This window comes from Eptatretus burgeri, chromosome 2 (genome assembly GCF_056783735.1).
Source record: "Eptatretus burgeri isolate ZD-2024b chromosome 2, Ebu_testis_v1, whole genome shotgun sequence".
Classification (NCBI taxonomy): Eukaryota; Metazoa; Chordata; class Myxini; order Myxiniformes; family Myxinidae; genus Eptatretus; species Eptatretus burgeri.
Genome location: NC_140962.1, coordinates 5,937,075 through 5,959,186, shown reverse-complemented (window position 1 = coordinate 5,959,186; position 22,112 = coordinate 5,937,075). Strand labels below are relative to the sequence as shown.

General features: G+C 40.8%; 2 protein-coding genes across 2 annotated transcripts in view; one reads left to right on the top strand and one right to left on the bottom strand.

The window, feature by feature from the left end:
• The window catches only part of LOC147031312 (unconventional myosin-XV-like), a 443,397-nt gene that overhangs the window by 154,121 nt on the left and 267,164 nt on the right, over window positions 1-22,112 (bottom strand). Inside the window, exons 35-37 of the mRNA XM_085861560.1 lie at window positions 19,023-19,234; window positions 5,777-5,874; window positions 5,600-5,672 (exon numbers count right to left, since the gene is read on the bottom strand). Of these exons, the coding sequence (XP_085717686.1) occupies window positions 5,600-5,672; window positions 5,777-5,874; window positions 19,023-19,234 (383 nt within the window). The remainder of the gene's footprint in view (window positions 1-5,599; window positions 5,673-5,776; window positions 5,875-19,022; window positions 19,235-22,112) is intronic.
• Window positions 16,084-17,406, top strand: LOC147031313 (uncharacterized). The gene is made up of 2 exons (XM_085859473.1): window positions 16,084-16,438; window positions 16,550-17,406. Exons 1-2 carry the CDS (start codon window positions 16,084-16,086, stop codon window positions 17,404-17,406), a joined length of 1,212 nt encoding a protein of 403 aa, XP_085715599.1.

The following is a 22,112-nucleotide window of genomic DNA, read 5'->3' as shown; positions in this document are numbered from 1 at the left end:
GGCAATTTCGGTGTAGCATAAGGTTATCTGTGTGAGTCAGTTAGGTAGTTCCCAATGCCTCAGGTGGGACATATCTAGTTTAAAATTATGCACACGCTGAAGGGTAGAGTGAAAATGTACGAGGTAGGGGGTAACTTCACCTGCATGTAACACGGTAGTGCTAATTGCAATGTTGTAATTTAAAAAAAAAATTTTTTTTTGAACCAATGTCGCCAGCTGTTGGACGACTCGAGATGAGTCTGGGATAGGGAAAGGGGTAATGTTACGGATTTCAGAATCCAGTCTGATGAATGCATCCACACATCCAGGTCCTCAGACAGTTATTTCCAAAAATGCATGTTCAGATTAGCCCCATCCCCATGTCTAATGGGATCTTAAATGTGATGCGTTGAGAAGGGTAAAGGATAGATCCCCTCTCTTCTGGGAAGCTTTTTAGCCGCGCCTGTTCGAAGAACATAGAACTTTTGCGATACCCCCGGCGTGAGCGTGAGCATGAAAATGTTAAAGTTTTTGGTGCAAGTTATTTCCTTTCTAATGTTTTTTATCTACCACACTATTTTTTACTGATTACAATATAAAAATACATATATTGCTTTAAAATTATTTGGATCAGACTTCACTGCAATGCTTTATAAAAAATATTATTAGACTAGTTTTTTTAAAACGATAAATGTATAAACAGGCGAGCATTGGGTGCAGGGCCGGATTAACCACGAGGCCCGTGAGGCACGGGCCTTGGCCTACGAAAAATATTTGGCCTACAAAAATTTGCGACGACGTTTTTTTTTTTTCAGCCTTAATTATGTGACTCGACATGTGCAGGAAGGCTGTACACACCGTGAACGAAGGCGGCTGGCACGCTGCCAGACAGTGATCATTGACAGTGAGCGTGGGAACCATGTGATCACAATCAGCTAATCACAGGTGTCGCCGTTATCGTCTGGCTGATGTGTGGAGTAACGTTCGTGGTGCTGAGTATGAACATACTGTCACCCTCTTACTTTCCTGTGAGTTATCGAGCATCCTGATGCTTGCAGTTCTTCGTTTTGCTCTTATTTGTTGTTTTTTATCCTTGACTATGGCCGACGGATATATTCGGCACCATGAAAGTGGTACTTGCAAACGCGACAAAAAGAAGAGGCGTGAAACAGAAACAAAAAGACTGTCTGGATCCATCTTGAAATTTTTTTCACCTCACCAGAGTCGAGATGAGCAAACGGAATGTGCGCATTCAGAGTCTTCTGATGTCAATGTCGAGGGATCAAGTAATCTCGCACTGCATCACATTTTGAAAGCTGACGATACCAATACCGTCGCATCAAGCAACGACAGAAGCATTGGAACAACTGCAGCCAGTGCTGCGGCTCATAGTTTCAATCCGGATTCTGCTGAATTGACTCTTTCGCAGAACTCGTGGATAATTTCATCCAGAATCCTCCCTGCCAAGATAGGAACGCAGATTTTTCGTATGCGGCCCGAGTGTATCCAGATAAAACATGGTATTTTCAGCGCGAACACTTTCAGCGGAAACTCACAAACGGGGAAACGGTGAACAGGGACTGGATGCTGTTTTCTCCATCAAATGGTAAACTTTACTGCTACGTGTGCAAACTCCTATGTCCTGACGGCGATGATCACGAAAGCCATCACAGTAATTTTCGAATCGGATTCAATTATTGGAAGAATGCCTCTGCACGTCTCGCGTCGCACAAGCGTGGGACTGCCCATATTCTCGCAATCAAAAAGTCGCTCGAAATGAAGGTGACAGACAGGATACACACATCATTTGAACAGCGGTACCTCCATGAGGAAGCTTACTGGACTAATGTCCTAAAGCGAATTGTCGCTGTAATATCGTTCCTCGCCGAAAGAGGGCTTCCGTTCCGGGGCACGACTGAGCAGTTGGGTTGTGCTAACAATGGAAACTATCTTGGTTGTCTTGAACTGGTCTCAAAATTCGATCCATTTCTCGCCCAACATCTTGAAGTGTATGGGAACAAGGGAAAGGGAAGTGTCTCATTCCTGTCATCAACAATATGCGACGAGTTTATCCTACTACTGGCCGAAAAAGTGAAATCTACCACCGTGCGAGAAATAAAGGATGCTAAATATTATGGTGTTTCCATCGATTCGACCCAAGACATTTCGCATATCGATCAGTTGACGGTAATATTTCGATATGTGATGCAAGATGGTAGCGCCGTCGAAAGGTTTCTACAGTACGTCGTCATTGAGCATCACGATGGTAAATATCTGTTTGGAAAATTGCAAGAGGTACTGGAAGCCAATGGGATTGATCTCATGGATTGTCGAAGGCAGTCATACGACAATGCAAGCAACATGTCCAGTGTCAATTCAGGCGTACAGCAAGAGTCTGTAAAATTAATCCATTGGCTCAGTGGGTACCATGTGCTGCGCACAGTTTGAATCTGGTCGGAGTCGCTGCCGCAGAGAGTTGCTTGGAAGCCGTCAAATACTTTGGACTGATTCAAGCCGTGTATAACTTTATGTCAGCATCTCCCCAAAGATGGGCCATTTTAAATAAGTCACTCGATGAACGTGCCATCAAACTCAAATGTTTGTCTGAGTCTGATACGAGGTGGTCAGCTCGCGTGGACGCTTGTAAAGCGTTTTCCGCAAGCTACAAGGACATAAAGAAGGCGCTAATGAAATAGCCGAGCGCCCGAAAGACACTCCGTCAGTGAGACTGGAAGCCAAAGCATTGGCTGAGAAGATGGAACTGACCTTAACAGCAATCATGTGTGCTGTCTGGTCTGATCTACTTGGCAACATTGATCGAGTAAACAGATGTCTCCAACAACCTGGAATAGATGTCGGAGCGGTTAAGCAGCATTATGATGCCCTCTATGAATACAGAGTCGCTTCAAAATGATGAGAGATTTGATACATTTCAGGACCGCGCCAAAAAGATGGTCGAGTCCATCATTTACGCTGATGATAATCGTCGGGTCAAGAGGCGAAAGAAGACCCTCGATGAAAATGACGAGGATGAAGAAACCCCAAAATCTGGCAGGGAGAAGTTCAGAGTTGAGACGTACTTCTCCATACTCGATCGCCTTCTGACAGAAATCCATAGGAGAAGAGAGAGCTATCAGAAAATCACGGATCTGTTTGGATTCATCCCCACGGCCAACAGCCTCAACCATGATACACTCTCTCGCAGAGCAGAGAAACTGGTTTCAGCATACCCTGCTGACGTTGAAATGGACATAGTTCAGGAAATAGAACTTTGCTCGAAATACTCCAAGTTCATCAATGCATCGGACATGCTCAAGTACATTATTCACAACAATTTGACACAGACATTCCCCAATATTTTTGTTGCCCTCCGAATATATTGTTCGATGTTTGCTACGAGCTGCGAGGATGAACGCTCCTTCACACTAAAGCGCGTGAAAAATTGTCTTCGGTCGACCGTGGGGCAGGTGCGCGTGTCCACGCTCGCTCTCCTTTGTGTTGAATCCAAGCTGATGAAGCAAATCGATTTCTCCGAAGTGATCGTGTCGTTTGCCAACCAAAAGGCAAGAAAGAAGGTGGTTCAGCAGGGTGGAAATTGAATATACATACATTCCTCCGAATTTGTTTTCTGTGTCATTTGTTTCTCAATTTCGAAGCCGAATTGGATTTTACAGGCACTTGTATATTTGAAAGTCGGACAAATCGCCATTTACCGCATTCTGTTCCGATTAAATTTAATGTTCAAAATCGTCGTTTTGGTCACTCTTGAATTTGGCCTACGAAATCTCAAGGGTCTTGGCCTACGAAGACCTTAATCCGGCCCTGATTGGGTGGCTTTGACACCAACTCTCTGGTTTTCTTTACGATAGACACGTTCACACAAATTTCTTTCACGAGCTCTGAAGCCCACCCGCATTTTTCCTCAGCAGTATTCTTTCGCGAGCTCCGACGCCCGCCTTTTTTGAGAGCGCACAGGTCATCATGGTAACCGTGCCCCGGTGGGGGGGGGTTAGCTTGGAGCGGACGGCACCCCGTGGAGACGGCCCGGGGATATAAAAACGAGCGAGAGAAAGCGTGAGGGGCGTTCTATGAGGAAAGGCGTTCTGTGAGGAGAGACGTTCTGAGATATAAAAAAATGAGTGATAGAGGGACGTTCTGTAAGGAGAGACGTTCTGAGATATAAAAACCGAGCGAGAGAAAGCGTGAGGGACGTTCTGTGAGGAGAGACGTTCTAAGACATAAAAAAGTGAGGAAAAGCGAAAGAGGGACGTCCTCTGAGGAGAGACGTTCTGAGATATAAAAAAAGTGAGGAAAAAGTGAAAGAGGGACGTTCTGAGAGGAGAGAGATGTTCTGAAGAGAAAGAGATACGTTCGGAAGAGAAAGAGATACGTTCTGAGGAGAAAAAGTGAGGAGAGGAAAAGCGAAAGGAGAGAGGAAAAAGCAAAGGGCGAGAAAAGCGACCAAGAAGCGGGTGTCTGACCAGCGCTGACGAGACAATTCGCCCTTCCGAGTGCTTCGGCAAGCGAGCGTGAGGTGCGTGTGTGGGTGTGAGCAGTGCCGCCAACAAGTGAGGCACGGGTCGATCACAAACAACACCAGGGTCTAAACCCGCGATGGATGATCTCAGTGCCCTCCAGACTTCGACTGGCATTCAAGGCTGCCCCGGAAGTGGGTGCACGGCGGGGATGGGTGCTGGCGACGGACGTGACACGCACGCACGCATTTCAGGACGTTTTCGCTTCACGGACGACTTTCTGGTGAGCGAGACGATTCTCCCCCTCCCCGCCCCCTGAATGATCTGCTGGGTACCCTTGGCTGCGTTTAGCTGTAAGTAAGTCAACCCTCGATAAGCATCTGCTCTTTGTCTCTTTCCTGGCATTTTGATTGATTTTGCTTTGAAATTCATTCTTTATTTACCTCAGCAAATAAAAAGGTTCTTTTTGTTTATTTATTTTATTATTAATAAACTATTTGTCGATTTCCAACCTGCCCGTCCGTGTTTGTCCTTTCCTTCTATTGGTCGAGCATTGTTCGAACCGAGATTGACTGGGAGGTAATTACCACAGATTTGACCAAAAGAATCGTCGGCACGCATCAGCGGTTAAAACGCTCGGCCGCCCTCATTAAAATATAATCAGACAACATTGGTACTTTGCCGAGGGCGCGCTCCCCGCTCAGGTAACCACGTGACCTCGAGTTAAACGGAATAATTAGACGGCGGACACTGGAACTCGTGGTTGACTGGGTGGCGTTCGTGGTTTTAAATCAACCCACCGTACCATAACGTTAATTGTGAGCGGTGGCCCCAGGTCCGGCTCTACCGAGGACAACCAGGGATTAATCCCCTGAGTGACAAGCTGATGTCTCAGTATCCATCACCGCAACAATATGTACATATATATATATATATATATATATATATATATATATATATATATATATATATATATATATATATATATATATATATATATATGTGTTTATGTCCGGACAGGAGTTTGTCTCCAGACCTGTCCAGGCAGTGTTGATGTACTTCAGTACTTCAGAAAAGGCTATTTTCATTGCTTCACAAGCATGTGCAACCATACTATTCCATCATATTGTTTGTATCATAATCACCTTTGTGAACTTTATGAGATTCTCTGCTTGCAATGCATTCTTTCCTTTTTTGCTTTTCTTCTGGTCATCAAGTCTGAAAAGACCACCAACAGAGTGTTGTCATTCGGGTATTGGCCAAAATACTTACTGATTATGTGTGAATGAGCCTCGACTCTGTATACAAAAAACTCTTCTCACCGGAAATACTTTTTGGCAAAATCCAGCATTGTGTAGTCTTGTTTTGGTTCTTGGCTGCGAGCTGTATCTTCAATGAAAGGTTCTTTTGGAACACTATGCTGCACCAAAACAAGTTATGATTTATGGTTAGTATTAAAAATTCACAAAAAGGATTTATATTACAGTACATCGCCAATACATTTTCCTTCCAGAGAACTACAAGTTGATAAACATAAGCAGCATAAACAGTTCAATAAAGAGGATAAATAGCTCAGTATGTAGGATTACAAACTCGTGATAGTCCAGTGGAGAAACACGAGTTCAGAATTGGTCTGGCAGAGCTAGTACAATTTTAACAGAAACATGAGTTATTGCAAGTCAAGGAGCATCTTGAAATTGTCAAAGAACATTCTGCTTCAACTGCTGTACTTCATTAAGATGTCTGTGTTAAATTCAAAAATTGATCATTTGCAGGTCCTACCAATGAAACAACCAGATTATGTGATAATCCGTTACAGATTGTCAAGCTCCCAGCCCAATTTTTAGCCCGTGTTAGACTTAGTCCGAAATGGGGGGTTACGGATTTGGTCTCGATTTTCATGTCCATGGGTGCGTGCGTGTGTCCGCAACCATAGCTCGGATATGTATGGACGGAATTTTTCGTACTTGGCACAAAAGCAGCACATCATGGTGTACATATGCACGTCATTTTTTTTTTCGACATCAGATCCAAGATGGCTGACTGGTAGCCATTTTAGTTGTAAAAAAACAGAAGCCCCAGATGTCGAACACGTTCTCAACCATTTCTTGGACATGCATTTACCGATCATGTTCAAACTTGCACACAGATAATAAATGATGGCTTACATATCCACGCCATTTTCTTTTCAAGATCAGATCCAAGATGGCCGACTGGCGGCCATTTTAGTTGTAAAAAACCAGATGTTGTACATGTCCTCAACCCTTTCTCTGACATGCATTTACCGATGTTGTTAAAACTTGGCAGACAGATAATGAATGATGGCTTACATATGCATGCCATAATTTATATCCAAATAAAACCATATGTTGTGAGATCAGATCCAAGATGGCTGACTGGTGGCCATTTTGTTACTTAAGAGTGTCCTCAACCATTTCTCCAACATACATGGTTCGAATTTATTCAAACTTGGCACAAGCACATTACACAATGGCATCCACTTGCACCTAACTTGCGATCTGATCAAAGATAGCCGACTGGTAGACTGGGGGCCATTTAAGTAGTAAAATACCTGATGTTGAACACGTGCTCAACCATTTCTCAGACATGCATTTATCGATGTTGTTCAAACTTGGGGCACAGACAATGAATGATGGCTTACATATGCACGCCATTTTCTTTCGACATTAGATGCAATATGGCCGACTCACGTCCATTTTAGTTGTAAAAACAAAAACAAAAAAACCCAGTGTCTAACACGTCCTCAACCACTTCTTGGACATGCATTGGCCGATTCTGCTCGCACTTGGCACACAGAAAATGAATGATGGCTTTCATAGGCACGTCATTGTTTTTTTTAGAGATCAGATCCAAGATGGCCGACTGGTAGACTGACATTTTAGTTGTACATAAACTGGTAGACTCATTTTAGTTGTACATAAACATGGGCTATCCCTTTAACTCCACACAGCAAAATTACGAAAACAACAGGGGTGATGACATTTTACGTCTATTTTAATTGTTAATCCATTTACAATCACTTCCAAATCTTATTATTTCCTTGTTCAATTTTTTCCTTCACTTCTTCCCCCCCCCCCAACATCAAGCATATATTTATTGTATATAATCCTATTAAAACGGCTTGCACCCTTTATATTTTCTTGTCCTGTTTTACCTTTACAAGTTCTGCAGTTTCAGATTGAGTAAAACCATGATTATAACAATCAAAAACAACATGCTCAAAAAAAAAAAAAAGTGACAATTGGTGTGAACACCATGATGTCACCACTGCATGTATGGTGTTTGATGGAAATTACAGAAATATTCATGATTTTCATACTTGTATGATACAATAAAATGCAAAATTTAATGAGTGTGAAAAGAGCTTCAATACTTTTTCACGCAATTCATTTGATTACATTGTGCATTCACTTTTAATTTTCCTCATGGCCAGAACTCTGGATGGCTCTGCATAATGACTGCCCAGAAAAACAAAATAGTGACATGGGCAGAGGTGTGGTAGAGTGAAGCTACGAGTATATTAAAGCTGATATAAAATAAGTGATGGAAGTTAATTTATATACAATTGATTTAAAGCTCCCATGACACTCAAAACTTTCTGGTTATTTATATATTAACTTGACCTTCCGAGTGAAGAAATCACCCATGTTTTTTTTCTAAAAGAAAAAAATGGGATAATTAGACCAATATTTCAAACATTTCTGGTGCTTTTCACAACTTGCTATGCCCCGCCCCTTAAAAAAGTTGACTTCAGCAAACCGCAGCCTTCACGTCATCTGCAGAAACTCGCACAGAGTGGATTGACTCGAGATGTCGCGCGCCGTATAAAGTACGTACAAATGCATTGTGCACATGTGTTTGCTATCTCACTGATCGTCTTAATTCCTGTGATTGTTTCGCGGAAAAGAAATTGTGCTTCTGAGCCGTGTATGCACAACAATCACGAGGCAATTATTTATCCCTTTACTACCTTGTTGTAGTCGTGTACAAATCCAATACATGTATGCATAATAAAGGGTTATACCATGTCCACAAAATATAAAATGTGACTGTTGAACCTTTCCATTAAAAAAGAAATTTACAGGGGCATACAAATAAAATACTAAAGATTAATATTGCATCATTTCAAGGTGCAAGGAGATCATTTTAAAATCAAACAATGTGAAAAACCTGCACCTACATTTTGCAGCTTATTGAATTGTTCGTTGAAACCATCCTGCTGGGAACGGTACGATTCCACATACATGCAAGCCAGGTATGGCTGCACTCGACATAGATGGGTTTATTCTAAAGTGAAGGTACTGCTTCTATTGGCCTGCTATTCATTAACATTTAGCCAAAATGCTGTAATAAATGAACAGGGAAAAATATGTTGGCACAACTATGAAAGACAAATTTATCTGTCCCATTAGACAGCCTCATAGCCTCGGGACTCTTACGCATTGACTTATATATTGTGTGCATGCTAATACAAGTTACTTGTCAACTCTAGAGTCGAGACTAGTCTGACAAATCCGTCGTCCGTCCGACTAGGCCGATAAATCTGACGTGCTGCAGCTTTCTTTTATTATTCTCTTTTCTTCATCGTTTCCTACTGGCGCGACATGACGGCAGTAGGAATAAAATAAATAAAAATGCAACAGAGCGTCAGATTTATCGGACTACTCTAGACAATTGTGTCACAAGGTGAGTTCTGCACACAAGTTTTCATCGTATCCGGACAGCGAGATTGCTTCGTTTTATGCGCGGAGAGATACAGCCGATGACAGGGGGCCTTGCTTGTGATTCATTCGCCGCGGAGCAACATGTCCACTGCGCTGCGCTGGTCACGTCACCTCACTAAAATATTTCTGATATCGATCAGTATGCAGGTCGAATTTACATTATTGAATTACGAATAGGATTTAGTCTAACCAGTTGTTATTGCCAAGTCTTCCTTCGATGTCCTCCCGATCATCATGAATGCCAAGAATTTCATCGCCATTTTCCTCTGCTTGTCCTGCTTCGGGCTCGAACTGCTAAGGCCGTATTTAATTTCCAGCTGCCTGAACTTCACCTCCCGCGACTACGTTATCCGACAATTCTCCATCTGATTCAGACCAAAATCCTTCATTTCTCTCACACCCTCTGTCGCTACCAGACAAATCAAGTCCATGTCATCCATTATTCAAAACCAAATGTTTGATTTTTTTAAAGCAGAAATGAACGAAGCGTTTGAGTTGATCAATCGAATGTGGAAACACACAGGAAGCCAATACAATCACGTAGACCACCAACCCGAGTAATTTACGTGCAGCCTTTGTCATCCTGCAGTTGACGTCATGTGGGTTACGCCCTTTCAGTAGAATTTTTAGGGGCGTTCCGGAAGATGTTTGTTTTTTTAATTTTACATTTTACAGAACGAGTATTGTGAAAAAACATTGTCAGATCTGAAATCACGATGAAAAACTCCTGTAGGACATATATATGCAATTTCAGTACTTTTGGGTGCCATGGGACCTTTAAAGAGGAACAAGAAGAATAGTATGCTATGCAAAAAGTCCACATTGTACTTGAGGAGCGGTGAAAGAAATGTCCCCTTGATGGGGAACAAGGCAACTATTGTATAGCTCAAACCGATTGTTATTATGAAGTTGCATTTTGTATAATGCAAAAGGAATTGGAATTATGCTCTTTTACCTTTCTTAGATGTAATACAGTACATAAACTAGAGGGGGAGCACTCGGTAGAGTGCAAAACCTCCGCCGCCAATACTGCTGGGTCACTCAAGTAAATCTTATATCTTATTCATTAAATATGACGTTAACAGTGCTGACAGTTATAGTTCTTTTCTCCAACATTTTTTTTGTGGCGGGGGGGGGGGGGGTGGAAATCACTTAAAACATGGAGAAATGCAAAAAAAAAAAATTCAAATATTTTTCAAAATGGCCGCCATAGTGGCCATATTGGATTTTGGACCGAGTCCAAAATCTAATGGCATGATCCTTGGACCATACCTAATCCCCCCACCAAGTTTCGTCGAAATCCGTCCAGGAGTTTTTCCGCAATACTGTTCACAAACAAACAAACAAGCAGTCATAGACTGGTACTTACGAAATCGTCAACTTGACCTCTGACCTTGTCTCATAAAAGCTGTCTCGAGAGAAGGTAGCGAAGCAAACCAGAAGTTTCTACGATGATTCTGTATCAAACCATCAAAAATCGTAACGTCGACCGAAGCAAAAATCTCCATTTCTCCATGCAATTATACCTTAACGTAACTCAACGACGCATCTGCTCGAGCGCACTGCATCATGGGACGACCCGTGACGCGTCGAGTGAAATATTTTTTATACAATCTTAAAACGTCTCCAAAACATCCGATTTTTACCAGAATTTCGACAACCGAGTTTTAAGCGTCCTAAGCGATCGCAAAAACCGAAGACAAAATTAAAATTGAAGTTAAAATGAACTCGTAACATCGAGCGAAGCAAAAATCTCCATTTCTCCACGCATTTATTTAATATTATTTTATCAGTCACAAAACCGTAATATTCGGCCATCCACCAACAATCTTTACATAATCCGACGGCTTCGCGAGTCAGGCATGCGACGATAACCTTTATTGGGATAAAAAATGATATTAAACACCATCTTTATCGAAAACACCGTCAGCGCGCACACGCAAAACCTTAACGTAACTCAACGACGCGTCTGCTCGAGCGCACTGCATCATGGGACGACCCGTGACGCGTCGAGTGAAATATTTTTTATACAATCTTAAAACGTCTCCAAAACATCCGATTTTTACCAGAATTTCGACAACCGAGTTTTAAGCGTCAGAAGCGATCGCAAAAACCAAAGACAAAATTAAAATTGAAGTTAAAACGAACTCGTAACGTCGAGCGAAGCAAAAATACTCGATTTCTCCACGTGAATTTACGGAATTATGTTTGACCTCACTGTGACCTTGATCTTTGACCGATTTTGACCAAAATCTAATCAGCGCTAGCCACCACCCTCCTGAATCACGTGGTGTAATTTGACATTGGTAGCTTCTTGCGTTCTCGAGTTATCATTTTTTGGATGTTTGACCTCACTGTGACCTTGACCTTTGACCGATTTTGACCAAAATCTAATCAGCGCTAGCCATCACCATCCTGAATCACGTGGTGTAATTTGACATTGGTAGCTTCTTCCATTCTCGAGTTATCTGTACCAAACCATCAAAAATCGAATATTTGACCTCACTGTGACCTTGACCTTTGACCGATTTTGACCAAAATCTAATCAGCACAAGCCATCACCCTCCTGAATCACGTGGTGTAATTTGACATTGGTAGCTTCTTCCGTTCTCGAGTTATCATGCCTACAAACAAACAAACAAACAAACACACAAACAAACAAACACACAAACAAACAAACACATAAACAAACAGAAACGGAAGTCATCAATATACTTACGAAATCTTTAGATTTCGTAAGTAACAAACAAACAGAAAGGGGTGAAAACAGTAACCTCTGATCTTCGATGGCGGAGGTTAAACAAAGAAGCTTACGGTTCGGGTTAGCCTGTGTAATAGCTCCATCCCATGCAGATTTGATTTGCTTCGAGGAATCTATATTCTTATCTTCTGTTAATTTATGTACCACATGCATCATTTATATTGCATTTATCTAAAGCCATGTGAAAAAAAATTACTTCTTTATCATCAGTTATTGAATTGAAACGTGTGAGGAATGGCTGTAATGTTTAATGGTCCATACTTTCTCTGAGATTTTTTTCAAAATATTCTCCAAGAGTGCCATTTCACAAAGGGAATCTAAACAAGAGATCAAGGTTCACAGAAGGAAACAATTTTAGAAGAAAAATTCCACATCACGGTACATTTTTTATCAACAGCACAAAATAATGTCATTACTGAAAAATAGGAAAATAGAATTTCGAGACTTAAAATATTCCTCCTCATTAAAAATATTGAACATATAATTTGGAAATTATTTAAAGAGCAGGTTGCGGGTCACCAAACATGTTCTGAAAATTTATCAATACTAGTACATGCCCGTACGTGTGTGGCCGTACATGCATGCCCATACGTGTGTGGCCGTACGTGCGTGGCCGTACGTGCGTGCCCGTACATGCAAAAAATAATAATAATAATAATTGTGACGTCAATAGTGACGTCACAGCACCGTGTCCTGTCATTGGTTGATAAATAAATATCCATAACTTGGGAACCGCTTGTCCGATTAATATCAAACCTTGAAAAGGCACATCCTCAGGTCCCCAGCAATATTCCTAGCAAGTTTCAATTAGATCGGACCAGGGGTTGTCGAGAAACAGCGGTCGCAGACACACATACAGACACACAGAGATTGCTGAAATTATAGATATATGATTATATGTGCATTAAATAGTTCGATGCAAACTATTGTGGTTGCCTAACTATTGGGAAAATTAATGAAATTTAACTCCAAAGTTGTTATTTCTCGAGGCTGTTGAAAAAACAGCCGCGTGCCATATATGGATGATGACGTCACGTTGTCCCAAACAAAGTGGACGCTCACTCGCTGAGTGAAGAAGTGTCCAGTTCAGCGGGCCTTTCTTTCGCTTTTTTGAGCTTGCAACTGTCTATATTATCCTTTTTTATTTTGAATTATTGTAGAACAAAGTTATTTGGATATTTGTACATCATGCCTCGTACGTGTGTCGTCATGTTTTGCGAAAATGGCTGGAAAACGGGTAATCGCTCCCACCGATTCCTGAAGGAATCAAACATTCGCTGGCAGTGGATAAAATTTGTGCAAACAAAACGGGCAAATTTTCCCCCAAAGAAAACGAGTAAAGAGGACCCTTTGCATAGACTGTCATTTGTGGTGACCATTTCACAGCCGAGGATTATGAAGGCATAAACACATCTGATCACCACTCTTTGAATATGAGTTGTTGGTTGACAAGTTCTCCAGATACTACTCTGTCACAGAATCAATTATTGAGTTTAAGTGAGAAAAACCTTGAAATGCATGAAAAACACAAACATGAAAAAATTTCTCAACAAATCAACTTATTGTTGATTAAATTACTTTTTTAACAGCATCAGCAAATTGGGCTATTTCATTACAATTGTAAAAAATTGATCAATTTTCCACTTTTTTTTCTAAATTTGGTAGAATATTTCCCAATGAGGCCAAACATGTTTTGGTATTTATATGCTACAACAGTCTCTTGAAAGTTTGGGTTTGTTCTAACTGTTCACTTTCGCTGGGATCAAGCTCAGCTGTCAGAAAGACTTCAACGCCAAGGCTACGGTGCATAATATATTTGGTCCATTATTGATTCATTCTATTTCTGACTCTTGAGTGACTAGAGGGTTAAAATTATTATATCAAGTCACAGACAAATCAAACTTTACATTATTTTATGCATCGAAGAAGAAAATGAAAATCTACAAACCAATCTGTCTGGTGGAGTCTGTCAGTGTGAACTGCCGGGCAGTCAGTCCTGCCACTTGTACACAAAATAGGCTGTTTTCTGGTACTTGCAAGTGGCTCAAATTTATATGACTCAGGGCCAGAAACTCCATTGTATAAATTCCCATCATCCTTCGACTCGTCCTCGGCAATATCGGAATGAAAACACTCAATTTCATCGCCGCTGAAATCACCCTCTGATTCGCATCTCGCTATTGTTTACACGCTATTTCCGAATGTTCACGAAGTTTTTGGAGAACGTGACGTCATAGCATCTTCAGTAAATTCCGGTCTGTTTTTCGATCACTCACAAAAGTTTTGACTTAAAAGTTAATTTTAGCATATTTTGAGTTTCAAATGTAAGAAAATAATTACCCAACGATTATAATTAATGTTATTACAACCTTCGAATCACGCGGTCATCAGCGACCCAAAACCTCCTCTTTAATGTTCTTTTCTTGAGAGATTATGGCCAGAGATTTCAAATTAGCTACTTGTACCGATGATGCGTCTGCCATGCACAAAATATATGCAGTTTTCTAAGATACCGAATAGAAAATGATTTTGAGATGGTTTAAATTGAAAAAGATGATTGAAAAAAAAGATTGAAAAAAAAACTCACATATGAGTGGCAATAATTAGTTGGGCACTGGCAGTAAACAAATTAATTTTACGTGCAAAATAATTTATGCATTGTCAGAAAGTCATTTGGCAAGAAAAACAGACATGTCAGTGAAAATTTAAGGAAAAAAAAAATTTTAAAAAAACCTGGAAAATAATTTAATCATTCTACATGTGTACATAGAAAAAGATATGATTCAAATTTAGGAATGCTAAACTATTTCTGATTGATAATAATCTATATGAAAGGACCCTTAATTATTGACATGCTGCCAGTATGAGTTTTAAAAAAAATTATTCAACTTCATGTCACCAATTTTTTAGTGATTCTTCACCGTTGAGAGATGGGGCCAAAAGCAATATATAGCACAATATCTTAAAAAGTTGTGGACGGATTCTGAAAAAATTTGGGAGACAGGTTGGGTGTGTGACAAGGATGAATTTATTCCACTTTGATGAACACAATATCTAAAAATGTTGTTGATAGATTATGACAAAAACAGGTGGATGAGTTGGTGAGGTAACAAGAACAAGCCGTTTTGATTTTGGTTCAGGTCCAGATCCAGATTGGACCTATCAGTAGATACAAAATGTAAACTGTTCAGTCTGGCGGAGGTATGCACTCTACCGAGTGCCATTCTAGTTCAATTGTGTATTCTAGGGTCATTTCCCTCTGATCTTTTGCTACTTGTCTGGCTTGCTCAACTGTCTCCTTTATTCTCTCTTTGGATAGACATTTGTGGAGTGAAGTTGCTACCGAGGTGATCCTTTGAGGTGAGAATGTCCCCACTTTTGAAGATATTAACTTTTTCAGTTGTAGTTGGGGAGGAATTAGGGGTTCCCATGCACCCCCTCTGGGATTTAATGACACCGGGTTTTTTTAAACTGCCAAGGGTGTCTATTAATAGATTTGACATGTTCCCAAGAAAAAAAAGTGGCTCGAAGGGTCCATTTGGCGGCCATCTTGGATTTTGTCACGAATGTCAGCGAAAATTTAAATGTCATAACTTTTTTACCACATGTCCTAGAAACATAAATGAAAGAACTTTTTCAATTAATTGTGGGATTGTAAATCATTTAAGAACATTATTCTAGCGTTTAGATGCCATTTATTAGATCAAAATCGAGAAAAACCTTCAAAATGCGATCATTTTTCAAGTATCGTCTTAATATGTCAAGTTTGTTAGCGAAGTTGATTCGCTTTAGAAGCTGGCCAACATTTTGCCTCTACTACATGATGTCAGTGGAGTAACATTGTGTCTCTGTGTTTTACAGGTGAATGGTAGAAGTGGATCTATGCCCTGACTAAGCTTTGTTTCACCATGGATCGTGGCCAAAAGCAAAAAAGGATCAAAGCATCTGGTGAACTCTCATGTACAACCAAAACTGAAAAATACTTAATACATGTGGTGAGGGGTGTTAAACATGACAAATTTACGGCATTGCAAACTGTTGCAGACCCGACAGAGAGAGACTGGCAGCGTTGCACGAGATTCGTGATCTGAGATTGGCAGTATCACCCTCATCTGCACTCCGCATGGAAGAGGTATGCCGACAGATACCAGACTCATTAGATGGTTATGATTTGACCATTACAGGCGACCATACGGGCTGCTATCAGTATTTCTCAAAGAATCTAGATCGTCTTAAAAGCCAAAATCGTTCCGAACCCGCCTTCTCTCATCGCCACTCTCCCCGGAAACCAGGAAATACGGCAACTGTGTTTGGCCCGGAGTGTATCTTCTGTGAAAAAGAGGGACCCATTCATGTGACCATTAAAAACACTCGTACCACACAACGTCCAACTAAATTCACAATGACTGAAGCATGGCAGAAGATTGAAGCTCTTGCTGAAGAAAAGGGCAATCAATCACTTCTTCGGAGGATAAAAGGTGTTGATCTCTTCGCAGCTGAAGCTCGGTTCCATTCTTACTGCCGAAAAGAGTTTGAGCGGGCGTCAACACGAGGGAACAGCAAGAATCCTCAAACAATTGCAGAATAAGCTAATCTGACTGCCGCTCACAATGGAGCCTTCAATGCAGTGGTTGATTTCATAGAGCAGCACGTAATTATCCAGAAACAAGCAATTCAACTTTCTCCGCTTCGCTTAATCTATGTTGCCAAACTCGATGAAACTGCTTTTGCTAATTCTAAATATTGTTCGGAGAAACAAATGCGACGGCTGGAAAAGCATACACATCTCGGAACAAAACTCTCGTTCAACAAGGTTGAATCTGATGAGCAAGGTTTCATTTCGTTCTACTTGGTATATAACTCTTCCCTAACAGTTAGCGAAGCTGTTAGTCAAGTTTACAAGGTCGCTACCAAGGACAGCATAAAGGAAGTTGCACTAATGTTGCGAGGAATCATCCGTCGAGCATTCAAGGAGGGCAAGGATCTTACATGGCCTCCGACTGCAGCTGATCTCACCGTCAATACAGATATGCTCCCAGAAGAACTCCAGAAATTTCTCAATCTCGTCATATCTGGAAACCCTACATCCAAATGTGAGAAGTCTGAGCGCTTGGTTTTATCGATTGGACAGGACCTGTGTCGCTCTGTCACAAATTCAGAGTGGAAACTGCCGAAACACATTTTGCTGTGTCTGACACTCAGACATATGTACAGAAGTAAGCAACTTACAACCCTTCTCAGTCGCCTTGGCAACTGTGAGACTTATGATTTCGGCATTGAGCTAGAAACTGCTTTGGCAAAAGCGCTGGACCAGTCATCTACGTGGCTCACCCCACAGATTGTGAGGGGTGAATGCAATAGCCTCTTCCATTCGGAGTGGGATAATTATAATCAAAGTCTCTATACCCCCATATCAGAAGAGCGAATTATCGTGTGGCCCAATTGAAGCGGTCTCATATCCCAATCTTTGATGTTCCAGAAGCAACCAGGCATGGATGGGTCGAGGGAGATGATGGTCACCTCGAGCCTCTCTGGTCGGATGGACCGGTATTGCCACAAAGTCTTGTAGATGTTCTGGTCACAATTGATGAAGAAGAAGATGAGGAAGGAGAAGAGGAGGATGAAGAAAATGGAGTGAATGACTGAGGATATGTTAACTTATCTTGATTGTGACAGTGATGATGATGATGACTAAAGTTTTAGCTTTTATGGTTTAAAACGAATAGGTGGCAACAATTTGACGTACGTGATGTAAGACGATACTTTAAAAATGGTCCAATTTTGAAGGTTTTTTTCGATTTTGATCTAATAAATGGCATCTAAACGCTAAAATAATGTTCTTAAATGATTTACAATCCCACAATTAATTGAAAAAGTTCTTTCATTTATGTTTCTAGGACATGTGGTAAAAAAGTTATGACATTTAAATTTTCGCTGACGTTCATGACGGAATCCAAGATGGCAACCAAATGGACCCTTCGAGCCACTTTTTTTTCTTGGAAACATGTCAAATCTATTTATAGACACCCTTGGCAGTTTAAAAAACCCGGTGTCATTAAATCCCAGAGGGGGTGCATGGGAACCCCTAATTCCTCCCCAACTATTGGTCCTCAAAGCATATTCCTTTTCCATGTGTCCCCTACACCTCATGCGCAGAATATAATTTGCAATGGATGGTCTCCTTCTCCTCTATGCTCCAGCTCATCACGTTAACACCTCTACTCTTCTTCTGAAACTTATTTTGTGTTGTTTGTAGGGATGTTGGCAACAATTCAGCTTTTTGCTTTGGTACAGAGTTCTCACTCATAGTGAGTTCAAGACCTTCTTCCTCACTTGAAACTCTTTATCACACATTCCAGCTGCTTTTTGTGGCCACACAGTCTTAGGTCTCAGGCTTAGAGGGGTATGCTCTCCCTTTGTTGTCTTTTTGGAATGATTTACCATCATTGTTGGGAGATTTCTGGTTATAGCCAGCCATAAGGTTTTTCCGAAAAGGACCCTGGGGCCTTGGCTGCTTGTCAGAGGTTACCAATGGCACTCTTGAGAATTGTGCCAATAATTTAATACCCATAAGACTGCACACTTTATGCTCACTGGCTTTATGCTGACTTGGTTGCTGCATTGCTCATCATATGCTTGGGATCACTTGCAGAACCCAGAACTGTGTATTTTTTAATGTGTATAATTGACCCTGCTTTCTACTTTTGTTAACTCCGTTGTTCTGTTGAAAGACAGTAATCAATTGAGATTACTATGTGATAGTGGATGGATTATAATTAGACAAACAGATACATAGAAGTTGTCACTGAAAAAAGTGATGGACTTGTGCTGCTTTCCTGAAATGATACATAACATTGATAAATGAGAGATTGGCTATAGGCTATGTCAGAGAGTTGTAGTCGCCAAAATGGCGTCTGAGAAATAAAAAATTAATCAAAAATATTAAAAGATGAGGGGGAAAAGAAGTTTGCCATCAAAAAGCACATCTCTTTATCCTATTACGAAGAAACAGTTGTTTTAGCATTATCAATAACAACTGACGCTTTCCCATTTTGGTTTTACCAGTCTTATTGATGATTTCTTATCAAGGAGATTGGCAGCTGGGACTGATGCAACAGCTGCTGCTGTGACGGCTGAATGGCCCACGGAAAGCAGGGAGTCTCTAACGTAATCCGTTTCCTCTGGTTTCCTCAAAGTCGTAGGGGGAGCCACAGGTTGCACATAGTCAGCAGGAAACAAGCCTGAATAGCTGTGAGCAACGCCAAACTTCCAGCCTGAGGTGAAATTAAATGAAAAAGGTTTGGCAACAAAGTTATTTATTCAATCTGAAAAGCAATTATTCTTATGAGATATTATGATAAAAGCTCCACATATATTATTTACAGAAGGCAATCCAAAACTATAAATACATACTAAGTTATTAGTTCTTCAAAGTGTGTGCAATCCCCAACTCAACCAGTCCACAATCGCATTGTGACTGGTCTGTGTAACAGCTTCTAGAATGTAATTAGTAAGGCACCCAATAAGTTTTTGGAGTCATGTTGCAAAGCGATGTTTGGTGTATGGAATAAAGCATGTGTAAGGTCGGTGTGTGTGTGTGTGTGTGTGTGTGTGTGTGTGTGTGTGTGTGTGTGTGTGTGTGTGTGTGTGTGTGTGTGTGTGTGTGTGTGTGTGTGTGTTATCTCCATGTGTGGGTTTTCTAAGGTGGAACGGAGTCTTCCCACGTTTCGAAGTATCCACCCCTGTTTCGGTTAAGGGTCACAATTCATGGACGAAGCTGTGAAGATTTCTTGTTGTCAAACTTTTGTTCCAAGGGTTCTTTTCAGGATCGTCACTGAGCCCGAGACAGCCTCCACCTGCAGTTCGTTTGTAGTAATATTCCCAGAGATATTTTTTAGGATCTTTGTAAGGTTGTTCTTTATCATTCCCGTTGCTCAAATTTATCAATGGTACAATTGTGGCGCTCTTCAGCGTCCAGGATCTTTTCACTTCATTCTTCAGATCTTGATATTTGGTCATTTTCTTGATTTTCACATTATTTAGACCAAAATCACTAGGGACTGGAACCTCAATGAGCAGTCTTATTTTACTTTTTGCATCTGAGTATGATGTCTAGTCGCAGTGCATTGCTTTCTATGTTAACGCTCGATGGGATTCCATCATCAGGTTGTACGTGAGCATTACATCCTTGTTTTCAATTATTGCTTTTTGTTGATGTTTCCATGAGATTTCTGGAAGTGGGATATTAAAATTTTTGCACGTGTCAGTGGATTACTCAACAAACCTTATTGTGCATTTGTATGCACAGCTGTTCTGACATGAGTGTTTTTACATGTTGATAGGAGGTGTCTTGTATTTTCTGTTTTTACCTTGAAAAATCTACACTTGCATGATTGGCTCAGTCCTGCCATATTTTTAAAGGCAATGGTGTAGTCCATGGTAAGCCTGGTGGTGGTTGGCTTAGTGGTTCAGGGTGGCTGGCCTGGGATCTTAGGGTCCTGAGTTTGACCCTCGTTAGCCACTGAATTTAAACGAGGTGGGGTTGACTCAGCCTGTCATCCTTCGAGGTCGGCGAAATGAGTACCAGTGTACTGGTATAGGGGCACAGCATCAGCGGCATAGTCACGTCCAAACAAAATGATAGCTACCTTGCAGCCAAGCTGCCATACACAAGAAGATGACGTGTCGAGCATTTATTATGATTCGTTCTCTGTCCTAATTGAGCTGACCAACTTAGCCATTTCAGTGATCCTTCTTCGTCTATCCCCAATCTGTCCAACCCTTTTTTGAATTTTCATGCTCTTTATTCATTCTCCTAATTGTTGCTATACTGTACATCTGTTGATATTTCACTTTATGTTTTTATTTCACTTTTTTGCAATAAATGGGGCTATATTTGTTTCCGTTTAATTTTCATGTGTGACATCTTCCATTCACACCTGTTTTTGGAAGTTTTCTACAAGGTAAGTGAGAGATACCTTTTCTGGCTTGTGTTCATGCTTGTGTACAAATTGTATTTGGTTGTGTGTTGAACTTTTCACATACTCTGCTAATCCTACAGTCATCACTCTGTGCACTTGATTGAGTTCCATCAGGTCGCCGCCTCCTTGTCTCAGCAGATACATTCTTGGGATGCACTGATTTTTATAAAACATTTTGGGGACAGTGAGAAGTTTCCTTGTTTTGATGTCAAATTTTTTGATTTCTGATGATGGCCAGTTTACTATTCTGGAGCGGTATTGTAACACTGGTAATGCAAGCTGTTTTACGGCTTTGATTTGTTTCTTGGGGAGAAGTATGTTTTCAGGAGCAGCCTCGTTCTACGCAGGTGTTGTTTCGTAATTGTTTTGTACATTAGTTTGTGACATATTTGGTGGAAGATCCAAGGTACTTGGAAGATGCTGCGTTGTCTAGCTCCTGGATTGTTGTGTTTAGGTCGATTTTTATGTTGTCCGGTTTTGTTGGTCTACCTTGCACAATTGTGCACTTGGCAGACTATCCAGGGCAAATTCCATTTGAATATTGTTGGAATACTGTTTCACTGTCTCTGTAACATTTTATATCAGCTGCTGTCATCCTCTTGATTTTACTGTCTCTATGTGCCACTTTTGGTTGTCCTGTTTTTTTTGTCTATTATATGACTGTGGCCCGTGTCTGACTATTTCTTTCTGCTCTATTGTCAATTCATGAGCCTTTTGCCCACTGCTATCTTTCTTTTCAAGGAGTCTTGACCTGCGTTTAAATTATTTTTTTTGCAATCAGACCTTTTTTACCAAAGCAGATTTTTTTGAACCCATTAAAAGGGTCATTTTAAGCACAAGCTAATCCCTTCTTGATCTCAAGCAAAATAGAAGATTAGGTTGCTAATTTGTAAGATCAGCTTGCTGTTCCAATTGTAGCATTTCAGGTGTACTTTAATACTTTGGAATTGATCAAGATTCAGTGCGACTACCAGTCCAAAAAGTTTCAAGAGGTGGTCTTGAGCAGCTTCTGTCAGAGTTATATATTGAATTCCCAAGGATAAGTTTGTGTGTGTGTGCAATTTTATGCAACAATGAATGACTCACCTCTTTGAAAAAAAACCAATCTGTATGAATCATTGTTCTCAAAGACAAAGCCCACCAATGCAAAACAAGATTGCATTACTGATGA